We start from the raw sequence: 25,127 nt of genomic DNA on the forward strand, positions 1-25,127 counted from the left end.
TGGAGCTTCAAAGGTCTGTGGTAGTAGCATTAGCTGTATAGCTGCTTTCTGCCTTTGTGGCACTGACAGGATGTGAATTGGATTCAGTTGAAGATGAAGCCCTTTTGGGCTGAGTGAGTGCTCTTCCTAGCAGGCTGCTGTGGAATGGAATGCAATTACTGCCACAGCCATAACTAGAAATAGTTGTACCCTGTGTTAAGCCTGATGCTGTTTTCAGCTCTGTTCTGTCACTCAGAGACATTTGGCATCTTGATCCACAGATGTGTAGTTTAAAATGTGTAGGTGGCAGGTAAGCAGTCACATTTTCAGTTCTGTAAAATCTCACTCATTTCTGGGCCTAATGCAGTAGCAGAATTCTTTGAGGAAGCTGAGTTGGGCAAGTGTTCATTGCCTTTGTATCTGAGAGGAGACTGCTATTGCTGAATTTAAACACTTGAATGTTTTGTGGGTGCAGATCGAAGTGAGTTGATGTTGCAGAAACAGATTTCTTATGCAACTGCAGTTGTTTGTGCATTTGTAGTGACTTGTATAGTGACACTAAAGGTTGTTACTCCGAGTTCCAAGAAGTTATCACCTCAACTCTCAAACCACTGTCCCTGTAAAGATAGTTGTCTCTGAAGGGGTTGTAAATTAAAACCCACTTTCTGTTATGGCTAGCCTAGTCTGTTCTGCTTATCATGAGAAAGCAAGCAGACTGTAGTCATTAGTTCTTCCTTAAAATCTCTTTAAGATTATTTTGTTTGTTCTTCAAAGCTTTATTTATGACTTACAGTTTTTATTTTCTAGGTGACAAAACAGGAACAAGACCAGAGTAAGTGTCAGATTTTCTTTGCATTCTGTGTTTTAATAGAAAAAAGCTAAACAAATATTTTAGCTTTTCTGCTGATTTGATATAAATAAAAGATCTGTATAACCAACATTTGCAATACAGCTGATTTAGTAATGTTTGGTCACGATTTTAAGCACTGCAATTCTTCTTCAGATGCAATACCTACAGCTTATCTGGCATCTGCTATAGACTGATCATCTGCTCTGAAAAGTGGTTTCTGCAAACTAGTACAGTGCTTACACCACAGGCTTGAACCGTGGCATAAGATCTGTGTGCATTAATCCAAATCACTCCTGGTTGCAACATCATGCAATGGGTGCAGAACTGTAATCACTCACCTGAATGTTTTAGTGATATTTACTAGTCATGCAAATATGTTTGGCAGTATTGAAGGACCACCTAAACATTCATTGTCTCTTGTAGAGATAGCAAAGCACTGAAGGATGAAAATCTACCTCCAGTAATATGTCAAGATGTAGAAAATCTACAGTGAGTAGTGGTTTTTATTTATGATAGTTGTTTAGCTAAAGTGTTGTATACTGTTGATGCTCTGTGACAAGAACATGTTCCTGCAGGCTGCACAAAGGATAAATTATTAGCCCGAGGCCTCTCAGCAGGGTCAGTTTTGGGAACAGAATGAATGGATAGTTCTAGTAGCTGAAGTCTTAGTATGGTTTGGTTTTTTTTTTTCAGTCTCACTTTTTCATGCATTTATGCAAATGGCTCTGCCCAACAATGTGCTCTTACCCATCTTTCTCTTGGAGTATTAAACCTGTTGCACATGCATAATGAATATTGAACCTTATGTCTGTATTGCATGTGTGTCATAGATCTTCTGTGGAATAGAGAATTATAAAAGTCTTCCCTCAGGCAGGAAGGAAATGATTTGTAGACTGGGTTGTATGCATTGTATTTGTCAGTTCAAAGAGGTAATTGCTTTTACATAGGTGCTTATATATTACTGTATATATGAAAAGTTCTACATATCATAGTTTGTCAGGGATCAGCATAACATTTTTAAACACTTGTTATTTAAAGTTGAGGAGTTTGGAAGAGGAGGATTGTTTTTTGGTTTGGTTATTTACAGTATTAGCATGCTAGAAGTTAAGATAGTACTATGCCATACAGTAATTTTCCTCAATACTTGGTTTGGGAAAAATAAATTTAGTATCTGTTTAAATAATGTGACTAAGAGGTAAACACTTGGGTACTTCAGGTTCATTATATTATGTTTCTTTCCTCCCCAACCCCATTTTTTTTACCTTTCCCAGGAAATTTGTGAAAGAGCAAAAACAAGTTCAGGAAGAAATTAGTAGAATGTCCTCTAAAGCAATGCTTAAAGTACAAGAAGACATTAAGGCTTTGAAACAGCTTCTCTCTGTAGTTGCCAGTGGATTACAGAGAAACATCCTTAATATTGACAAGCTGAAAGTTGAAACTGCACAGGTAAAATCGAACATAACCTTTGTTACATAGAGCTTGTATGCTGATTATTTCATATAGGATAGCTAGCCTTCTTTATCAGTCAAGTTAACACCTGTCCCAACTAAATAGTTGTAAACAGAATGAAAAAATGAATCTCTTCTGATTTCTTTGAAGTTACTGGGGAAACTGAAATCTGTGATGTCAGTATTTTCAGGTAAGTACAACAGCAGTCAAATGACTTCTATTCAGAAAAGCATTCCTACGTAGCTAAGGCAATGGAAGGGAATGCATATCCACTTTAATTCAGTTTCAGTAATATATTCAGCTGCTAGTGGAGACACACTTGTAACAACAGGATGGACTCTGGAGCAGCAAGAATAGAAAGATATGTTCTTCTGGTGGTTTTGGAGGAAAAAAAGACCACATTAGCTCATAATATGTTTCAAGGAGCAAACTTTCTTGATTAGCACTAGTATTCATTTAGGGTACTTGGGTCACATCTCTGTCCACCAGTCTGGGTTTGAACAGTGCAGACAGTTTGAGCTCAAGTTTTGATGCAGATGCTTTTCAAGGTCTGTACCACCTTTTATTTCATCTAGCATGTCAAGGATGCTTGCTGTATAAATAAGTAAAAATTTTGATGTTTTTCTTTATTTTACTCTATAGTTGCACTTTGTCAACATTTCTTCTGTGAAAACTAAAGATAGCTAATGATATTCTGATATGTCTGTACATGGTGCAGTTGAGTATAATCACAGAACAAGGCACTGAAATTCTACATGGTAAATTTATTGGGAAGCATTAAGCAGAAGTGTATGCTGTAATTATCATATATAACATGATGAGTTCCATAGAGAGGCATTTTTCTAGTTTATATTTTTTTTAAAAAAGTCAGAATAATCTTTTTTTCCCTATTCTTTCTCTTCCAGGTGTATTACTTCCTTGTACTTGACTGTTGCTTTTTCCCCCTCTATCCCTCAATAATTATAATATTTATGAAGTACAATAGAAAAATTGTCTCTGACAGTTTAGTGCAGTATTTTCTCAACTTCTGAGCACTTAGTGTGCTTTCAGGATGTGCTGTCTTTTGTTCTGTCCCCAAACTTCTGTTGGTATTTGCAGTTCTCCAAGTTTCTGATAGTCAGTTCTTTGGAGAAATTCTGATCAAATTCTATCACAATGTTAAATACATTAAGAAAATATTTTAAGAGTGAAGAGTAAAGTCCTAGTATTTTTATTTTTGAGCGTTTAGTGCAGAACCTTGTATTTTATTAATTTTTTCTGTTTATTTAGGAGCTGAAGAATGCAGAAATAGCACTGCGAACACAGAAGACTCCTCCTGGTCTTCAGCACGAAAATACAGCCCCAGCAGAGTACGTTACTGTTATTCATAAAAAGTAGTCAATAATACAACATGGAGAAGAGGAAAATTGAGGAGACCTTATTGCAGCCTGTCAGTACTTAACAGGGGCTTGTACAAAAGGCAGTGACAGAGTTTTTAGTAGGGTCTATTATGACGTGAGCAATGATTTTAAACTGAAGAGGGCAGATTCAAACTAGATGCATGAAGGAAACTTTTTCCATGAGAGTGGTAGAAGTGGAAAAAGTTGCCCAGTGACATGTTGGATGCCCCATCCCAGTAAACGTTCAAGGTTGGGATGTCCCTGCTTGTGGCAGGGGATTTGGAAGGGACCTTTCAAGGTCATCTAGTTCAACCCAACTGTTTAAAGGTTCTGTGAACATCATAATGTTATTTTCCCTGCTTCTTGTAAAATTTAAATGGAGTGCTTCATAGAATCAGTGTTTTATTTCTTTACTTAAATTATCTTTATGTATTCAACATGAAAGATAGTCTTCCACTCCTGTTCCAGTTGTAGAGTGATGTCAAGAATGTCATACAACCTAACTGTGCAATTAATTGAATAAAAATTGGCAGCTAATAGAGATATTAGGTAAAAAAATTCAGGCAAATTAGTAAAGTTTAATCATACAATTTCACTGTATTACTCATCCAGCTACTTCAGAATCTTGGTTGAACAGTTTGAAGTACAGCTGCAGCAGTACAGGCAACAAATTGAAGAACTGGAAAATCATCTTGCGACTCAAGCAAATAATTCACACATAACTCCACAAGGTAAATGTTTCAGTTCTAATCTTTTGTACATAAAGAATTTAGCAAACCTATAATGAAAACAGAGTAATTAATCTTTCTCCTCTTTTGTTACTGTTGGGTTTTCTCACTTAATGTACTGAACAAATTAGTTTTTAAATGAACTCTGTAGTTGTTCAGTGTAAAGATTTGGAATTAAAGGTTCTTTGATAAGCGTTCTTGAGCTATTTAACATGGATCCATTTCCTGAGTTGTGATTTTTAAGCCTTCAGGATCTAGCTAATGTCTGGCACCTTCTGTCTTGCACTGGGCCTTCTGGCCAGACAAATATGGGTGCCTGCTCTGTCAGCACCAGATCAAAATGAGAACTTCTGCTTAGTTTGGAGCCTGTTGGTATTGCCTTCAGCTCTGACCAACTCAGAAAGTTTTGTCTTGTTTGCTGCCACATCATTCAATCTTGAGAAAATCTCTGGTCAAAGAATGCTTACCTCTGGAGAGTAGTCTTCTGTTTGGTTACCATTCCTGTGGTAATAGGCAGTTTTATCTTTTGGGCCATTTTAGGTACGGGTCCTGCAAGCAGCAGTGATTTCAAGTGCTTATCTTTTTGTGCTAAATGGTACTTGAAGATCTTGCCATCACAGGATGGTGCACAGGCTTCTGTACCTTACATGTCAAAAAGCAAGAGTGTCTAGACCTAGCTTCCCCAGAGAAAGATCTGCTGAATCTTGAGGGTCCTCTTCTTGAAGGTCACACATATTCTTCAAGAATATGAGAAGGATGCCTTTACAGATTTTCCTAAGGTTTTCAGCAGTTTCTGCTGTAATCAAAAGGTTCCTTGCTTGTGTAGGCAAGGTTCAATCTGTTGTGCCGGTATGAGCATATTGTCAGCAATATCTGGTGATCTGGTCAACACTCTATTGCGTATGTATCCTTTACTATACAGAAAAGGCTTCCTTTGCCATGCAGGTTTCTATGACTCTGAATGTCCTGAAATTTTTGAAATACCTAGTAGTTGGTATCAATAAATTCCCTCCAGACAAATTGGAAACTTGCGACCAGTCTTCCTAGATACTACTGCCTCCACAACCCTGTGGGCTGCCATGACATTGATTCTACAGCTTTTCTGTTTTTCAGGGGAGAAATTCCCCTATGGAGAGGCCAACATTTTCAGTTCAAGAATCATTGCTAGACCTCCTATGCATCTTCAAGAACTCAATAGCTTCTATATGCATTTCAGTGTATATATGTCTATATATATTTGCATTCAGGCTATGTGCATCGTTCAGAGGAAATACAGAAGCTGATCTTTACACAATGAAAGAACCACTTCAGCACTTTTCTGTCCTCCACTTTGGTACATTGTTTCAATGCTTCTATGAGAACAGCATTTTTTTGTGAGCAGATTCGTCATTCTGCCAAAACCTTTGAGACTTTTTCTTTGGTACTAAGGTTTTGCCTTAGTGTTGGATCAATGCCCTGAAAATACTTTTATATCTGTGTGGGAAATAGGATATCCTAAATATAAGGCAAGAAGCTCCCTATTGTGTTTCTCTGATTATGATGTGCTTGTGGATGGAGCCACATTAAGAGATCCTGTGATGCTTATTAATTATGTCTTTAAAATGTAAATAAAGCTTCCATTCTACTGCTATCTCTGACAAAATCAACTGAACGCTTCACTATGTTTTAAATCAGAAAACGTGGAAATATATGCAAATGCAAGCAAGTCTGATTCAGCTAGATCTAGGTAAAAGCCAGTGAGGTAAAAAATGTTCTTATGTAATTAGGTAAAATTAGTTTGAATGTTACTTTTTGGCTTTGACAAATAATAGAATCATAGGAAACGCTTTACCGTGCATATAAAAATAAATCTGAGAAAACAGTGCCTTTCAAAATAAAGTTCGGCGCCCTGTCAAAAAGTAGTCCTTGCTGGGTCAAATCTTGTATTTCATGCAGTTGTATTTATGTTTTTGTGCTGTATGGGTGAGCGTCTTACTTTGGTATAAACACTAAATATTTTCTTCTGATAATGAGGTTGCTTACCAATATTTTATATGCATCTTACAGATTTGTCTATGGCTATGCAGAAAATCTATCAAACATTTGTAGCTTTAGCTGCACAACTTCAGTCAATACATGAAAATGTAAAGGTATGTTTTGATGTGTTCCTCTATGTTTCCTGTATGGCTGTAAAGAGTCATCTTCAGGTTTTCTTTTTGGTTTTTTGTCCTTCTGTTAAACTAACTGCTTTTTAAAATTTTAGAACTGTTGTGGAGAAGTGCTTTGATTAAAAAATTTGGTTTTGTTCAACTGAAGTTGCATTTTAAGTGTTTACTAATAGGGATGACAGCAACTGACCACAATCACTTGAGTTACTCCTTTCCTTCTAATTGTTGATCACTTTTTAAAATGTCTGTTTTCAAGCTCGTGCTTGTATATTTTGACTTTTGCCCAATGTCCTCTTGATCTCAAGCAAAGATGATCTAAATCTGCTCTTGCTCAAATAGGTAACAGGAGAAAAAAAACAGTGAGTTTCCTTATGTGAGATTATTCAGCACATCAAAGAATGTTGGTTAAAGTTGCGTTCTGTTTATTGTTTTTAAACCTGGCTTTCGTGGTAAATACTATTTGTAGAAGGAAAAAGAAAAGACTATGTATCAAGGCTCCTAAATAGGCTTGTTTTTTCCATAACAGACTATGGATCATTCCATTTCCATTTTTCCATTTACATTTCTGGATATGTTGACAAAATGTCACTGTCCTCCAGTCCATGATTTTTCTTGAAAACATCAGAATCCTTCTTGGCTACAAAAAACCAAACCAAAACCAGCTTGAAGAAGGGTACAAGTGTTTGAAATTGTTTCTGCTAAGTGACTTCCTTAATGGAAATAGCTCTGTTAAATCTTCTGCTGGTTTCCTTCTCTAAGCTTCTTCTGCACAACATTGCTAGTTCCCTAAACATCTGAAACTTTACATTTTCTGAATAAAGTTCAGGAATATTGAGGATCTTGTATGATCTTGATTCCTTGCATTGCGTTGCTTCTGTCAGCCTAGATGCTCACTGGTTTACAAATACGTGCCATTAGATATTTGTGCTGTTCTTAGTTAATTCCATTTTGCTGCCAGGTAGAGAATGTATCAGCTCCTCCATACTTTCAGCAGAATTACCCAAAAGGTTTCCCAAGTGTTTTCAGGCCTTGTGACTTCAGAGATCTGAATGTAGCCTGAATTTGTTCAGTGGTCTTTGTGATGATACATTTTTGTTGTTCTTAAGTATGAACAGCTGGATTAGTGTGCAGGTATAAGCCATAGCATCTTCAGTACCTTGTCCGTGTGACTGAATAGGAAAGACCTTTCTTCAGTTTAGAGTACAATTCTATTTGCCCAAAATTAAGGGGGTGGTTTGAGGATTTCTCGGAGGGTTTTTTTGAGATTTAATTTAGTGGGTGCATATGGATTTTGATATTTTGGAAGACATTTTATAAATAAAGCTTCAAAAAACAGAAAGATGAGTGTGCTGCTCAAATGAGTCTGTCATTATAACCATCTGTTTTAGCTTACCAGCTACAAGATGCTAAAAGAGGAGAGCAGTTTTGAAACTGTGGTCTCTGCCTAATCTGATGGTTGTGATACGGTTTGTGGAAGGCAGAGCTGTGATATCAGTTCATTTCTTTGCCTGATGAAAAGTAAAAGTGTGCTTGGGCATAATTTGAGTAGGTAACATTATTGAATCATTCAGCATACCATAGCCTTAAGAACTGCTTTATGATGTGTAATGGCTTTTGTCAACTCTTAGGGCAGTTAGTATGGCATTGTATTTAATCCCATCAGAATTCTACAAATGTTTTCTCTCCAAAGACAGCACTTCTGATGTGATAGTGAAGGCATTCTTTGTGTGGTTCCTGCTGTTGCTGGTAGATCTGCTATTACAGCTGTTCAAATCCTGAGCCAGAATTTTTGGACTGCAAACTCCTCTTTGAGGAAACAAGCATATGCTTAGCCAGGAACATAGGACCATAGTATGCCTTCCATAAACTGGAAACTATTGTCCTTTAATAAATCTATTTCGTTTAAAGATTTTCTGTTACAAGATGGAAATAATTATCAGTTGTCTAGTTAAAGCTTTTTATTATTTTTTTTCTTATGCAAGATATTAATAGTTTCCTCATCTGTAACAGACAGAAATTGCTCATGATGAACAAGTCAAGGTGGGCTATTGCCACAAAAGGTGGTGAAGTTTTGAGGGGGTAAAGGGGCGGGGGCAAGGGAAGGTGTGGCATCCTGACACAACAGCTTTGGGCTACTTGTTACCCCAAGGCAGAATGAACTGTTGCATTTGTACTGTGTTACATTGCTAATGAAATGCATGAGAAACAAGAGCAAATTCTAAAATTTTGGTAGCTTTAGCTTTGTGGTAGGAAGAAATGCAAGAGTGAAAGGAAGGAAAGAAACACAGGTGAAGGTGATAAAGGAGCAAAAGCAGACTCCATGGAGAAAAGGTAGCACTGAAGAAAAGTTTTATTTTATGAGCTAGTAATGTGGCTTTATTTTTCCTCTTGAGTCAGCTAAGTATAGTGATACAAATTGAATTGTGGTGATTTGCTCCAACACTGAAAGACTTAGGCTGACATACTGACTAGTATCAGTTAATGCTCAGTGGCTTTGCAGAATTTGAGTATGGAACCTGATCTGGCTGTAGCTGTTGCAAACCAGTTCTTTCTATCTCATAGCCTGACAAGGTTTTTTGGGTTTTGGAGGGAGCTTCTCATTTGTTTTGGTGATGGTGTTTGTTGGTTTGGTTTTTTGTGGGTTTTTCTTTGTTCTTACAGGAAATTTTATTTATAACTCAGTGTCTCTCTCCTTATTACGTTAAGGGTTTATGTCTGATACATGGAACTAAAATGGCTTCCTCCCATCCCCTTCAGATGCTCAAAGACCAATACCTTGGCTACAGGAAAAGCTTTCTGGGCGATGCCATGGATGTGTTTGAGGCAAGACGAACAGAAGCTAAGAAGTGGCAAAGCGCGCCACGCGTTACCACTGGACCGACCCCTTTCAGCAACATACCAAATGCAGCAGCCGTTGCAATGGCTGCAACACTTACTCAGCAGCAACAGCCTGCTACAGGTCTGAGTGCATTCAAGTTATAGATTATTAGTGTTACCACAATAGTCAATTTGTGTAACATTTTCTATGAGGTCTTCCTTTGTGTTAGACTAAAAATCTAAACGTTGTGATGGGCAAAGTTACTGATACATAGCCAATAGAAAAATGCAGGGTAGGCTTAGCAATAATTATACAACAGATACTTAATCTTGTGCATTTACTTGTATTAGTGATACTTACTGTATTGTTCTAACTTACCCCTTGGAATGTGAGTCTTCACTCTTAAGTAACATCTCTGAATACACGTAGTATAGTCTCTTTCCAAAAATTGTATCATTACAGTAAATTATTTTAAACTGGGGAGGAGAGAATATCTAAATGCATACTATCTTTTCCTTATGTAAAATTAATAATGCATTTTTATATAGCACTTTGGAACTGTAAAATGAAAAATGTTGTAGAACGGGAAGGATAGTGAAGCAAATCTCTGTGGAATAGGAAGTCAAATGCCTGGCTTATTTTGTAGCCAGCTCCTTGATCAGTATGACTTTGGAGCATTTTGCTGGCCATTCTGCTATTGTGAATAGAGAAAGTAGAGTGGGTCAGTGATTCTGCCTGTGCATGTGAGTAAGAGCAAGATCAAAATGACCCACTGTGAATAAAGACACATATGGCAAAGGAAATAATTTAAGGCACCTTAATTGACGTTGTTATACTAACCTACCCACTCTGAGAGGGATTTCAGAATACAGACAACTGAATTTTAATGTCATCAAGGAACAGAAATAACGTTAATTCGATTTAATTTTACTGGAAGAAGGATATATGTCTATGTCAGCAAATTACAAAAAGTATCGGTAGCTTCATTCTACCTTTAATTTTCTAAAATGTTGTTCACAGAGGTGTACTGAAAGTGATAGTGCTTTTCTCTGGTCTTGTAACGGCAGTGATATTTTGAATTATGCTGATTAGAGACATATGCAGCAGCCATGTTAAGTTTGACACATTATTAGACTGTCCTTGCCTTTTCATAAGAGAAATACTACATGCTTCCAGCCCTCACCCTTCTAAACAGTAGGGGTTTAAATTATGAGTATGCCAAACTACTTCAAACAGAACACAATCTTTGTGAAATACTACTTTTCAGAATTTCAGTCATAGACTACAGTCTTTCTGTTGTTGCTATGTAAATCCATGGAAATTTTTTAAGTGGCATCTACAGAAGAGTTTGGTTTTAAACAGAAAACATGAGTTAATGTAATGTTAACACTTCAGAGGTTTTAATACAAATAGTAGTATTGTTGCACACTGCTTGTGCAGCCTAATGTTTCCAAAGTAATTTACTCTTCATCTTTTTCATTATGTTAAATTTGGTTTTTTAAAGACTTTCCATGATCATTACAGGATTAGTTGTCTATGAAAGTCATACACTTGGGATGTCACATTTAAAATCATTCCTGCATTTTTATGAATTGAGATGAGGGATTTGAAGTTCCTGAATTCCCTAGTCCAGATTCAAGGGAGCTGCTAATAACTTCAGTGAACAAATGCCACTTATGGCATGACTTTGTGAATATTCTCTTAGTAATAGGAACGAAGAGAGGAGGGGAAAAAACAAACAAACAAACAAATGGGAGAATTGGCCTGTACCGACACAACTGAGGTAGTGTGACTCTATACCTTGAGATATTTTGTAACATTTTGTAGTGAAAGGGACAAATGATGGAGTATTTCAAAACCTAAAGTTGTGCCAACTACAAGCCTGATGCAGATAGAACAAAGCCGCTAACTTAAATCAAACATACCAACAGAAGTAGGCAACAACCTTTTCACTATTTATTCAGTTGGAATACTTTTACCCTCTGTGCAACTCACTGGAGGACCTGAAGAAATAGAAATAGTGGCGCTTTAAGAATACTTGAAACTCTTTAGGGTTAGAGGAATAAAAAAGGTACTTGGAGTTTTATCTAGATCAAAAGTAGAATTAGTCAGGCCTAAATTATTTCAAAGATATCTTGAAGTCCTAAAAGCTTGTTAGATGGGAGTATTTCATAACTTTCCTAAATTACTGATTTCAGTGCTTGACTTTTTCCTGGTTTCAGATTAAGGCTCCTCCTTTTTGTTTTGATGAAGGAGAAGAATCTGTTCTTTCAGTTTTGCAGGAATCTTTAAGGACTGCCTCGTCTTCATTTCCTTTTCATTGTTTGAGTTTTCAGAAGGCCATTTGCTGTACTAAAGGCAAATGCTGCATGTTTTGGTTTTGTATTATGTTGTTATGAATTGGATATTCTGTCTGCTAGAAGTTAAATTCGTGCATATTTCTTTGCAAGATCTAGATCCTGAAGGGTGGGATAGATGAGGGATGGTAAAAGGTTCTGAGAAAAAAAAGCTATGAAAAGACATGTATGTAAAGGGAGGGGTGAAGGATGTCTGTGTAATTATTACTGATCTGCTGTGGCTGTTTTTGAAAATGAGAATTAAACAAGAAAATTAATCTGGCCTTTATAAAGTTTTTGATGAAAAATGTAATATGTTGTACCTCTAGTATTGAGGGATCAGGATACTTAGTCTCTTTTTAAAAATATTTGATGTTTACATGGTTAAGTATTTAGTAAGATGAACTAGAGTTAGTTACTGTTCTTTCTCTGAAAAAGATAAATAATAATTTATTTAACATTTATTTTCAGAAATCAGAAGTTTAGTAGCTACATCTAAGCTGTGGGATCAGGGAATGTTTCCCCAGTTCCTGGGTGTAGATATGCACCCTGTGTTCTCTCCGTATGCCAAGGCTTTTCTGGCTTCTATTGAAATTAATAAAGCCAATGAGTCCTGGCCATATGGAAGAAAGGGAGCAAAAATGCACTCCACTGCTCACCTGGGGTGGATAATCAAGACATCAGGACCGTGGTGTGCACATTAAAGCACAATTTTTGTGCTTTTTTTAAAGCTAGAGTTATTGAAATTGTGCTTAAGTTTTGTCTGTAGGCAACCTTTCTCCCTAGTTTGGCACTTTTGTTTTGAGCACAGCTTTTTTGGTAGCAGTGAGGCTGGTCATGGTTTTCTGCAGTAGCAGATAGAGTTCTAAACACTGCCTCATCTGCTCCCTCCCTGAGCAATCTTGAACAGTGTGGAAGTTCAAATCGTGGTGGCTAATCCACCTATTATTATTGATGGGATCACAATATAATATTTCAAAGGAAATTAAAGCTTAGTGCACCAAGACCTGTAAATGGATGAGACTGCAACTGATGGTTTTCGGGTAAGGCTAAATTGTCTTAAAGAAATGCTTTTCTTTAAGCTCACTTTTTCTTATATAGAAATAAACCCCTAAGAAACTTACACTCTCCTTAACTGGTGAAGTACAAAGTTAGTCAAAGCATTATGAAACAATTAGCACACTTCATGTTTTGACTTAATTCAGTATGAGATTGAAGTTCTAATAGGAAAAGGAAAGTGAAATCTTCATAGTACTTAAAAATTATATTGTGTGGTTTGATACTGACCTTGGTGAAATTAACCAGTGTATTACTTTGTCAGAATCAGATCTAAATTGTGATGCTAAATTTACTCACTGTTTGGACCAGCTGTAGTTCAAAAAATTGCAGAACATCAGTAGGAAATCTGTGTGACCTGTCTGGCTCTCTGTAATGGGTCCTGTTCATTAAACTGAACTGCTCTACAGGGCAAATACATCGAGTTTTAAACTGTTAAAATACTCGTTATAAAGAATTTGTCTCATACCTGTAATAGCCGGAAGTGCCATTTTTTTCCTTGCTAATACTCTCGGCATCGAAGAGTCTTAATACTCTTTTGCTATTGAAGATTATGTTTACTTACAAGAACTAGAAGCAGTGATGATACCTTCAGAACATTATGCTACAAAATCCACAAATATCATATGCTGTCGCTCAATAAAAAGTTTGTTAGCCTAAGGCATAAGATCCTGTTTTATATCATCTGAGGTGTTTTAGTATAATGTTTTATACTGGCTCAAAAAAAGCATATTGCATTTGGTAAAAAGCTTGGCCTGGAGGACTGTAGTGTTTTGTTTATAACGTCTTCCACTAACAGTGCCTCCTACTGAGATAGAAACCTGTGTACTTGAGAAGGAACTGGATATGTGTTTTTGGGTTCTTTTAGTTAATTAGCTCACTGACTTGTGTAGGGGGCTTTGGTTTTTCTTTGTTGTTTTTTTTCTTTTTCCTATTTTTTAAGAGCTGCTAGGTAGATGTATCAGTATTTAAACTGGATGTAAACAACTTTAGTATGAAATTTATGGAAATTTGTAATTGCAACATCTGATATACTTTTTTTTAAGTGGAGGAAATAGCTTGGGTTTTCCAACTATTCCCTGCTAAGTAGAGACTGAAGGCTAACAATTTTAGTTGCCCTTAAAATTTAGTTTTTACACTACTTTGAGTATACAGATGTTATTCAGCTTGGATCACGTAAGAATTCTGTGTTCCTAGCAAAAAATGTTACTTTTCAACATACAGTGCCTTTCACTTGATTCAAAATGATTTTCCATTTAAATCTTCAAATACTGAAATTATTTTAAGAGCTTGAAATAGTCACATTTTAAAACTCTACATAAATATTAGTAGTGGGAAATTTTGAATGAAAATAGCCCAGATGCGATAATGGTTTAGGAAAAAGGTCAAAATCATCTGAGCTTTATAGTAATATTTGGATAAATCATCGCTTTCACAGATATAGGATGTCAAGCATGTTCAAAGATGGAGAAGGCCATCTAGAGCAGAGGTGTGGATGTCTGTGGATTAAGAGTTTGGCACTGTATTTTATCTTTAATGGTTAAACTTTTAAAATAGTGCACTGAAAACTGTTTGAAAAAGACAGGAATAGAAGATTGTACTGTGAAAACTGTCAAAATATATTAATTATTTATCAGAATTCATTATTTTAAAATGTGTTAGTGATGGACTAGCAAGTTGATTTATTCCCCAACGTTAAGGTAAAAAAAGGAACTGAGACTGTAAATTTCATCTTGGCAGACTGAAATTGTTTTTTGACAGTCCTGCATCTTAATGTCAATATGCAGGGAAAGTACTGTCAGCTTTTTTAAATTATGGAACAAACTCTGAAATTTTGAATGTATTGAATTCATTAAGGTACACAGAACTGTGCCTTTTGTAAATGGTTATTTAAACAGGTGGTTTGACTAGTTTCCCTTATTGAATGGTGTTATGTAGCAGAGCTTAACAGAACTCAGTTATCACTTGTGTGGAAAAAAATGAATTGTCATGTTACTGTGTAATTGACTTGCTTAAAAATGAACAATAAATTTAATAAAATAAAGTCATTGTCTTGTTTTTTATCTTAGTGTTCTGTTTAAATTTGGATGGAATATTTGAGGAGTTTTGAAGAATCCTATTTATTAAATTAATTTTAGATAATACAATTTTAGTTACATTAGTGTCAGTTCTTATGTTTTTAATTTGAAAGTTCTCCCTTATTCTGATTTCATTAATACAGGTGGCAAAATGTTATTGCCTATGAGTTCTCTAGTATTTTAAAGTTTAAGGTGAGACTGGTTAAGTTTTAAAAATACTAAATTATATTCTAATGTTACTAGTTTTGGTTAGTTTCACCTTTTTACAATCTGTATTTTCTTAGATTTTTGCCAAGTCATTGTAGAGGCAGACAGTTAAGTGAGAAATTTTGATGAGGTAAAATCTGGGATCTTAATGGGATTTGTTGAAAGCAATGATGTTCACATTATCAAATACTTGAATAAGTAAATAAAGGACCTCTTTACTATCAAAGAGTAAGGCAAGTTTGTTCTCATTTTTTTTGTACCAGGGCCACAGCCATCTCTGGGAGTTAGTTTTGGAACGCCATTCGGCTCAGGTATTGGCACTGGCTTGCAATCAAGTGGCTTAGGTTCTTCAAGCCTTGGAGGTACACTTTAACTTTTCTAACCTTTCATTGAATTATTCTACTGCACAGCTGAATCTCTTGCAAACCTCTAACTCCACTAAGTGGATGATCTGTTTCAGGGAAAGACCTTACAATTTGGCAGGTCTGTGCTTTCCAGGCTTCTTCCTGCCTCACAGAAAGTGTTACTAGCGCTAAGCCATTGTAGTGAAACCCCAAGAGGAACAGGATTAGGTAATCACAGTGAAGTTGGGCTCGTAAAGCTAGGGAAGGACATCAAGTGTGTTGGAACTACAACTTGACTGAATATTACCTATATGAAAGTTAGGCACCTGAGTCTTTTGATCACACTGTAAACCGCAGAAGTTTTTCACCTTTTAACTACAGGGACCCATTTCTTCTTATATTAAGATAAGAATAAATGTTAAAAAGTTACTGCAGTTCTGTGATCCTGAAATCTATTTGCTTTAGCAGTCACTCTATGCCTCAGTGCTGAGATGGGGAAAAAAATCTCCCCCCCAGCTGAAAAAGCAATATCTGAAAGTCAGAGAAAAATATTTTTAAAAATGTTAATAGAGCTGGTGGGGACTATATTCCAGGAGGACACGTGACTCTGAAAAAGTAGGTGCTATTAAAAAAACCCCAAAATTAATGTAGACCTTTTATTTTAAATGTAATGTGTTCTCAGCACTAGAGCTACAGATAGAATTTAAGCGATTAATAGAATCATGTAAATTTCCTGTTTATATAGGTCGGGGTTCCTACAGATACTAATGTCTTCTGGAGCTTTTATAAGATCTGCCAAGAAAATTGTTACATCTGCCGAGCACAAACATAATGTGGTTTTTCTTGTTGTATCCTCCCTTCTCTGCAGCCTCAGTCCCATTCCTACATTTTACCTATGAGCCAAACATGAGTCAGTGTTGTGATGTATTTAAAATAATTAAGCATCACTCAGTATTGGGAAGATGATGTAACCTGAACATTACATGAGTTTTACCTTAAATAATCACCTTGAAAATACCTTTAAATCTAGCAGTGTCCATTCTCATCAGATTTTAAGTGTTTTCAGATAAAAGAAAATTTGTATACCTAAACAAGAAAGAATTGAAAATAAAGGGCTAAAAGGAAATTACCTTGGAATTAACAGTTTTTCCCGCAATGTTTTAAATACCTTAAAAAAACTCCAAAATATAAAATTCTTCCATTTCTTCTGAAAAGATTGTAGACTAAAGATTGTTCACCAGTCTTAGCAATGTAAATAAATGAACATTCCAACTGCTTTTAGTTTTGTCCAAAAAACCTGACTTGTATTCTCTCTTTTTTTCCTAGCTCTCTGCCTAGGAAGGTATTTGCTTGCATTATTAATTTGCAAAATGTCTTTTAACAAATCTATAAGACTCTGAGAGAAGCAAATGTAGAAGAATAAATAAATAAATACCTGCAAAATAGCCTGTAGGTGTGTTCTTGGAAACAAATTGGCTGAATGATTACTTAAGTTTGTTTGGGTTTCTAATCTTAAAGATTTGGGTTTTTGAACAGGACAATTTCTGGTGTGTGCTCTGGAAGTGCCATTTTAATTCGGGAAATTTGCTCTCTTTCCTTGATTGTGTTCTGTGTACTTTGTCAGCAATAAGCAGAGGCTTTTGCATTTAAGTATATAAATTATTAGCATAGATCCTGTGCTTTGTTAATTTTTTGCAAACACCTTCTCTGATAATTGGTTATGAATTTCAACCTAGATAGGACAAAAGAGTGTGTCATTTTAATGAACTGTCTTACATGGAAATGATACTCACCATTACCTACCCCTTTGGTTTAAAAATCTCAAAAAACTAGAGTACACTGCTCCAGATCATGTGTTCAGTCCTTACTGGTTTTAAAATCTCAAAAATATTTCTGTAAAGGAATGGTAAAGGCTCAGTTTGCAGTGAATAAAAGGATTTTTCCTGACGCTTGACACTTAAGATGGGAGCGTGATTTCCTCAAGCATAAATACAAATACCTGAGACAGCCAAAATCAGAGTATATGGTTTTCTTACAGTTCCTATTGTCTGGCCTCTATTTCAAGCTGCAGGTATCAATTTACTTTTCCTTCAAAGTGACCTCATATTAATAACACAATTTGAAAGCTTAAAAAATTGGTATTGTGAAATGGTGAATCTCAATTACGAAATCAACAGAATTGGATTTTGTCACAGCTATACATTTACTACTGCCCTTTTATGATGATTTTTCACATTAAATATGATGAAATTTGTTTCTGTTCTCTATTTAATCTATTTTGTAGTTTCCTAGATAAAGCTGGTCCCTAATAACCTGGGAGGGGAGCAACTCTAAAATAAGCCAAGTGTAAACAGAAGAAAATGCTTATTCTGTTTAAAGCATAATTCTTTTTTCTAGAGTTGTAGATGAAGATTGTGACTTTCTGTAATAAAAGTCATGTAACTTGTATCTAAAATTTCTTAGTTTTAGCTCATTTGGTTACCATTTCCTGCCAATTTAACAGCAATTCAATGGAAATTTCTTAAACTGATAGTTCACACCACCTGTTTGTATAACTTCTCTTTAGTCTCTTTTGGATTTTGAAGGTAGTGTTTTTCTCAATGCTTTCCAGTTTGCACTGTTTTTGTAACACAGTGCTGTCTCAAGAGTAAATACTCTTCAGGCAGTAATCTTAGGAATATTTGTTTACCAAATAATGCTTAGAATTATCTTTGGGTTTAGAAAACTCACCTAAAACCTATGTGTCTTTAATTGCTGTGTCTGTAATTTTTTTTGTTGTATGTCTTTACTGTTATTCTACTAGGATTTGGAAGTAGCTCTGCCTTTGGAAGTAGTGGCACAGGAGCGTCATCATTTGGGTTTGGAACTACAAGTAAACCATCAGGAAGTCTAAGTGCAGGTTGGTTTGTTTCTTTTGAATTCAAAAATCAAGTTTATCTTAAAACAAGTCTTAAAATTAAACTGCTGTGCTCACTCCAAGAAATTGATTGCTTAAAGTTGCATGTGTATATCACTCTTCACATAAATATTTTTTCTTCGAGGCACATTTTCAGATAAGTTTTTGAGTTCTGTTAAAGGTCACCTATGTAGACAGTATTGAGTGAGCATTAATGTTTCCCATTTCATGGTGTCTGTCTAGTTGAGAGTGGAAGCAGGAGATCAGATGCAGCCTCATAAACAGAAGAGCAGTTGTCACTTGAATGCATTGGTATCAGTTACTGATTGAAGTTAGTGTCTAAATTAGTGACACGTATACTAGTAATTCGATTTACTGTATTTACAAATAAAGTTAAAATTATTTTCTGGAAGCCCAGAGGTTTCCTTAAAAACTAATAAATGCTTACTCTATTTGAATAGTAAGTTATTTGTATTGTATCTCTGTATATATTCATAATTCATTATAATAACTACTTTGAAAACATTTCCATGGCAATCGAACTACACAGTACTCATTTAGCTATTTTGGTTTCTTTTTTTTTTTTTAGGGTAATTTTAATTGATAAAATTTAATTGATAAAATTAAAATATGGATGTTATTGCACCTTAACTCAGAAGTCTGAAATATAGCTGGCGTCTCTATTTACCTTTTAAATAGGAATAATAGCTTACTAAGCTATTACTAAGCAAATAGCTTCTGTAGTCTGTCTTGCAGTCTTTTTTCAATGACCGATTGAAGGAGGATCAAGTCTCAAGAGAAATGTTTGATCAATTGCTATTAGAAGAAAGCAGCATTTTGCTGGTATTTACTGGGAAGCACTATGGTATTTATTCTGGATTCTCCTTGGTTAGTGATGAGTTGTTAGGCCTGTAAAGGACTTTAGGCTTTGCATTATAAGGTGGTAATGCCTCACTAAGTTGGCTGTGTAACATTCATGAATGTTAATAACCTATTAAGTTCTTGATGGAACTCTTTACAGTATCTTGTGTCCAAGCATCAACCTTCTTTTACTTAGTTCTTAATATGAGAAACAATTGGAAGGCATACACTGCTTATGTTTTTATCTTGTAGCCCATTGTTCCTGAGTCTATATTAAATAATATTGCAGCATTTAAAGCTGCTGGATTACAAAGTTAAGAATTTATTTTTTAACGTATTAAAAATAGAATTAGAAAACTACTTGTATGGATGAGCTGTCCATCACTAAGGAAGTATCAAGCCTAAGTAAATAACAAGTCTGTCTTGGCTATGTTGGTGGTATGCAGAGGCAATTTAGATACGATTTCCCTCAAACCAGGCTTTGTCATGGAGTCAGTGCCATCGGTCTCTTTTGCATGTGAGGGAGTTGCACCCAGTAAAATGAAGATTTTCATGCATCTCAAGAGTCTCAGCTACAGCAAGTAGCTGAATAAAAACAGATGAAATGTAATTTCCATCATTTTATGCTTGTGCGTTTGAGGAGAAAATTCCGAGTCCTCTGATAGTCTTTGAGCATCTTTTAATAGTAAATTTGGCTTGGTCTGGGCATAGTTGTTGTGTTCATCAGTAAATGAAAAGCAGAGCAGCTTCAGTCTCCTTGCAGTTTCTTTGGTGGACACAGTTGTGAGATGGAACAGTGCCTCAGGTGTCCTCTGAAACACACAGAGACACTGTGGAAAGCTGACTCCAAAATAAGTCCCTACTCTTACTCACTTAATGTCAACCAAAAAGGCTGATCTTAGTGGGCTATTGTAAAGGGCATTAAGACTCTTAAAGTAGTGGGAAAAGGAAAAAAAAATCACCATTGAATTTGCTTTACAATTTATTAAAATGTTAAGAGGAAGGGGAGTGTACAAACACATTTTTTGTGAAAACAGATGCTAAATATACTTTGAAGATCTGAGTTGAAAATTATTGTTGAAGACTTGTTTTTACTGAAGAATTGCAGCTTCAGTAAATGAACTAAGAAACAATCAAGTGAGATCATAGCTGTATGCACGCATACTGGTGAAAAACAGACCTTAATATAATCCATGAACAGCTTTTAGATAGAGAGGCTATAATGAATCAGTTAAAGCTGCTCTTGAAATACTTTTTTGATCTAGAGCACCCACTGTGGTCTGGGGGATGAAAGCAGGAATAGATTGGTGTCTGAGGAACTGCTGTTTCTCCCTGAGTATTAAAGTTAAATAAATAAATAAATAAATAAATAAAAGCTGTTATGGGGATGTATGTATTCATCTTTGGCTTACCGAGCTAAAGGCTGATGGAAGCAGAGGTGCACAAGCCCAGTGAATAAAGTGTGATCTTAATGCCCTTCAGGGAGATGTGAAGGCTGTGTCCTTGAAGGGCAGGTTGTCATTTACTTCCTGTAAATCACTGTTCACACATAAGTAACACTAATTTCAGCAAGGACATTGGTGATCACATGTACCTATGATTCGAGACCTTGTGAGTCTTTCCTCTAAACTGAGGTATTCTGTGACCTGATTGTCTTTTCTTGCAACAGGAATAAGACTCAATGTATACCTTGTTTAAGTTTTTTGTCTTGCAGATTTTTTGATTTGAGTGTTCAGCTTTAGGGTTTGCTTTACTTCTAACAAAACTTGGTACTTTGGCCTTGTTATGCTGCCATGACAGAAGAAAAACCATATAGATGAATTTCACGTCTGCCTTCTATACTTTTATGGCTGCCCTTAATGTCACTTCTAACATGACAGCTATTACTTTGCAAGTTGTATCTAAACCAACAAGCGTGTTCTCAGTCTTCTATCCCATAGTTTATGCACCTATTACTGTAATATTACGCAAATAAAGTGTAGCCTGCCTTCCCTGCATGGTTCAAAATAATCCCTGCATCTAGAAGCAGCAAGATGGAGGTGAATTTGTGAACACTTTTGCCTGCTGAACTCTTGATACTTATAGGTCACATGCAGCTTTATTATGAATGACATTCATGGTGTTTTCTATGGGAAGCAATGCTTGCCTGTTATCTCACATACATGAAGTAAAAAGGTAACTTTTTTCATTCATGAGACTCCCTGATCCATCTTAGCTGGGATTCAGAGTTATTGCATGTGTTTCACCCCTTACATCCTAGGATGAGAGATAAATTAGCCCATAAAATTTAGACAAGACCCTAATAATGAACACTACCAGTCACTATCTTTAGACACACTCTAGATCTGCACAACCATTACACTTAGAGTGAGTTCTGTGCAGGCAACTGCATGCTGTAGAACTGTGAGTTAATGGAATGTTGATAATGAATTTTCTTGACAGGATGTTGTGTGTAACCCAAATCCAGAAATTGCAAGAGGAGGAGTTTCATGTTATGTTTTGAAGTAGTTTTTAATGCAGAGTGTCAGTAATAATTGAGAGAACAGAAGACATCAGGCTTGTGAGAGTTAATTTAGGATTCTGATGAGACAACCAGATGGGCTTTTATTCCTGTACTCCAAAAATATTTTAGGCATTGAGTTGAAGATATTGATGTGACCAAAGGATTGCTTCAACTGTCTGCTGGAGAACTAATGAAGCAATATAAAGTAACTCATATTGAGAATATACTCCTTTTTGATTGTCAACCAGTCCCATTTTTCTTATTATCTTAATTGTTTGCAGGTTTTCATATACAACTTCTATGAAGCTCTTTAATAAAATCTGAACTTGCTCATGTCTTACTTACTATTTTTTGGTCTCTTGAGACAACAGAAAGTGAAGTTACGAAGTTCTGCTTCTTGTTAAGTAATCTTTGAGAAATTTCTAACATTCTAATAGTTGCAGTTATTACCTAAGTTGATTACACGTAACTGATACAAATTTATAAAAGAAAGTGAAAATGAGTTAGTGTTACTGTTGCTGGAAACTGTAGGAGGACTTTTTTCAACTGATCTTGTTTCATAGCTGCAGCAAATGTGCAGTTTATTTACCTTGATAGAAGAGGATGGAGGAGTTAAAATAGCACAATTTTCTCAGCCAGTCATTCAGTTTTTCCAAAGGTTTGTTTCCAGCACTGTTTGTCGTAAAGGATGTTTTTAAATACCGACAGTTTGGCAAGGATTTTTTGAGCCTTTTATGCCTTGCATTTAAGGTGTGGTCTGTGCCACATACGTTATAAAGGCAGACAAAGGTAGCCAAGTCAGGAGGAAGAAGGCTGAGCACTCACACTCCAGCTTTGCCATTTCTCTGCTGTGAGTGAAATGAGTGGTCCATTGCCCACTTGTACCTGCTGCCTTCTCTCCCACCTTAGGAGTGCATTACACGTTTATGCTGAGAACTTGAGGAATTATGGTTCTTCTGTTGCACAATTTCAGTGGGACTTTTGTGTGCTGCTTGTGTATGGATAATGGTATAATAGATTTGTGATTTAGGATATAATTGTTTGCACTTACTGAGGGTAATCTCTTACTTCTGCAATATCCAAGTTGCCGTGGCAAATCCAAGTGCTTTAGCAATGTGATTCACCATTGTTGATCCACGTTGGTAAAAAGTATTACAACTGCTGGTAATAAAGTGGCTGGTGTTAAAAACTTCAAGGAGAACAAATTTGCAATCCTGATATAACTGATGTTTTAAAATATTTTTCCCTTCCTCATAAGGCTTTGGGAGCTCGACTACATCTGGGTTTAACTTCAGCAATCCTGGCATCACAGCATCAGCTGGCCTGACGTTCGGGGTGTCTAATCCTGCATCTGCAGGCTTTGGGACAGGAGGGCAACTTCTTCAGCTGAAGAAACCTCCAGCTGGAAACAAGCGAGGGAAAAGATAGGCACCCCTTTTAGGGAGGGGGAAGTGCATCAATTTCTTCATCTAAAAAGTCTATTTTTCTAGATTGATACGTTAATGAAATTGCATCCCAGGAGATTTATAAAAATTTTGCTACTTTTCCCTAGTGAAATCATATTGAACAGCTATTTTCTTGTGAATAGAAACCCATTTATGTATTTTTATTTTGGGCCCTAGTTTTAGAAATGTTCTATACTGCATTATTATTAAAGAATCTTGTAAAATCATCTATTTAACCTAATGTTAGTAGCAGAATATTTTTTGTTAATAAGCTTTATACCATATGAATATATGCATATTTGTTTTTTTTGTACAGAAAAAATATATTCTAGTACAAATACTAGAGTTCATATCTTCTGTTCCTGGATATGGCCTTTAAATCTACTTCAGGGTGTTTTTGTGTATATGGATGTAAATATATACAGTACAGTGCACACATCTGTGTGTATGTATGTGTATATATATATATGTGTAAACCACAGATGTGCATACCTTCCCCCATAGACAGATCTCCTTTTCTTGGTGTGTTCTGTTTCTTCATGTTACCCTGTGGACCCGTATCTTGATGTTCCTAGGAATTTCAAAAAGTGGGTCTCAGGCTGTGTCATCATTGCTTCTGTGTTTTGTTGTTTAAAACCAGCTGAAATACAATGTTTACTATTTCATAAAGTTTGGTAGCTAGTGGTTAGTAGCTGTTTTGTTTTTGTTTTTTTATACCTTTTTCTTGGCCCATTTAGCAGCCAACTCTAAAGAAGAGTCTTGAGATTTTGACACAGATATTTCATAGGTAATGTTCCCAAACTGTTTGACTTGGTTTTTCTCCTGAGCTGAAGAGTAGGGCACTGCAGGATTTCAGCTGAAAGCTCAGGATGTCACTGAAAGGTCTTTGTGCAAGCAGGAGTTGCCAGGCTGGATGAGCTTATCCCTGCATTTGAGGGAGACAGGATGGATGCGCTGTCCTAATGAAAACTCGAATTAAGTCTTACAAACCCAAGTTGATTCATGAGCTTCTTATCAGCACTGCCTTAAAAGCAGTTGGGCATCTGCTTTCAGACCAGGTGTAGTGCAGTAACTTGCTGCTCAAGAACAGAGGAGGAAAATGATGTAATTTGAAGGTTAAAGCTATCGCAGCAGTAGTTTATGAATCTTACATACTGCAACATTATAGCTACTTGTTCTGCATCTCCAATTTGGTGTGCACTAGGAATATCCAGGAAAATATCTTTAAAAGGAAATAATAGATCAATTGATTCTTTGCAAATAATGATACCAGGTTGATGTGCGAGCATGAAACTTTGGAGCCAAGTTGATTTTACATAGAGGTTTTGTCATTTGCTTTCTATTGTTAAAGTGTTACTACCATTTTGTATGTTTTGAAAGTGCATTCAGCAGTGATTGCTCTGACAAATGTTTGGTTTGTCACTTAATCTGATAAGAGAAATTGAGCACAGAATTCATCACTTTTGTACTTGTATGTTATTGCATCTTTGTGAGCAGTCTCTTAGGAAGGGATATGTGGTTTTTTTAATGTCACAGAAAAATAAAGCTTACGGTTTATTTTGATTTCAACCTGTTTTTAAACTTTTATTGGGCTGCAGTCAAAACTGTAATGTTTGTATTCCTTTGTTACTGCTTTTTTTAATAGTTACTATGTTAAACCACTGGACTCTTATAATGTATTAATTTGTGAAACTAACTCTAAATGTGTACTGTTTGTCCATATGTGCAACTTACCATTGTGCAAACAATAAAACAATAATGCTGTGATCCTTGTAATACATATTTGCCTATCTTGAGAGATCATTTCCTGTTGTTCTCCTACATTCTAGGAGAAACGAAAAGCTCATTAGCTAATATGTAGAACTGTTCTTCCTAGAATTCATATAGTGCAGGATTGTTCTTGCTGAAGTTAGGGCCTTGATACTGGGTTGAAAATGTGGAGGGAGAGAGGGGGTAAAGGGAGGTATTGTATTGTGGGGTTGTCTAGAATTTCTTCACAGTGCACGATATAAACCTGGATCGTGGTGTAATATAACACAGCGCTAGGAATG

The 25,127-nt window shown here is 35.9% G+C and overlaps 1 protein-coding gene across 4 annotated transcripts in view; it reads left to right on the top strand.

Moving 5' to 3' along the window:
• NUP58 (nucleoporin 58) overlaps positions 1 to 24,839 on the top strand; it is a 35,613-nt gene extending 10,774 nt beyond the window's left edge. For 2 of the 4 annotated variants that reach the window (XM_066175890.1, XM_066175891.1), the window contains exons 7-16: positions 787 to 811; positions 1,253 to 1,318; positions 2,101 to 2,275; positions 3,548 to 3,627; positions 4,270 to 4,388; positions 6,432 to 6,514; positions 9,290 to 9,491; positions 15,291 to 15,389; positions 18,175 to 18,270; positions 22,890 to 24,839. In XM_066175890.1, coding sequence (XP_066031987.1) covers positions 787 to 811; positions 1,253 to 1,318; positions 2,101 to 2,275; positions 3,548 to 3,627; positions 4,270 to 4,388; positions 6,432 to 6,514; positions 9,290 to 9,491; positions 15,291 to 15,389; positions 18,175 to 18,270; positions 22,890 to 23,059 — 1,115 coding nt within the window. In that variant the 3' untranslated portion in view covers positions 23,060 to 24,839. Of the gene's footprint in view, positions 1 to 786; positions 812 to 1,252; positions 1,319 to 2,100; positions 2,276 to 3,547; positions 3,628 to 4,269; positions 4,389 to 6,431; positions 6,515 to 9,289; positions 9,492 to 15,290; positions 15,390 to 16,116; positions 16,503 to 18,174; positions 18,271 to 22,889 lie in introns of those variants that run through there. The other 2 variants (XM_066175893.1, XM_066175894.1) reach the window with 2 other exon arrangements.
• Positions 24,840 to 25,127: the final 288 nt, after the last annotated feature.

The sequence above is a fragment of the Chamaea fasciata genome, unplaced genomic scaffold (genome assembly GCF_029207755.1).
Source record: "Chamaea fasciata isolate MVZ Bird 193981 ecotype frontalis unplaced genomic scaffold, bChaFas1.0.hap1 SCAF_2, whole genome shotgun sequence".
Taxonomy (NCBI): domain Eukaryota; kingdom Metazoa; phylum Chordata; class Aves; order Passeriformes; family Sylviidae; genus Chamaea; species Chamaea fasciata.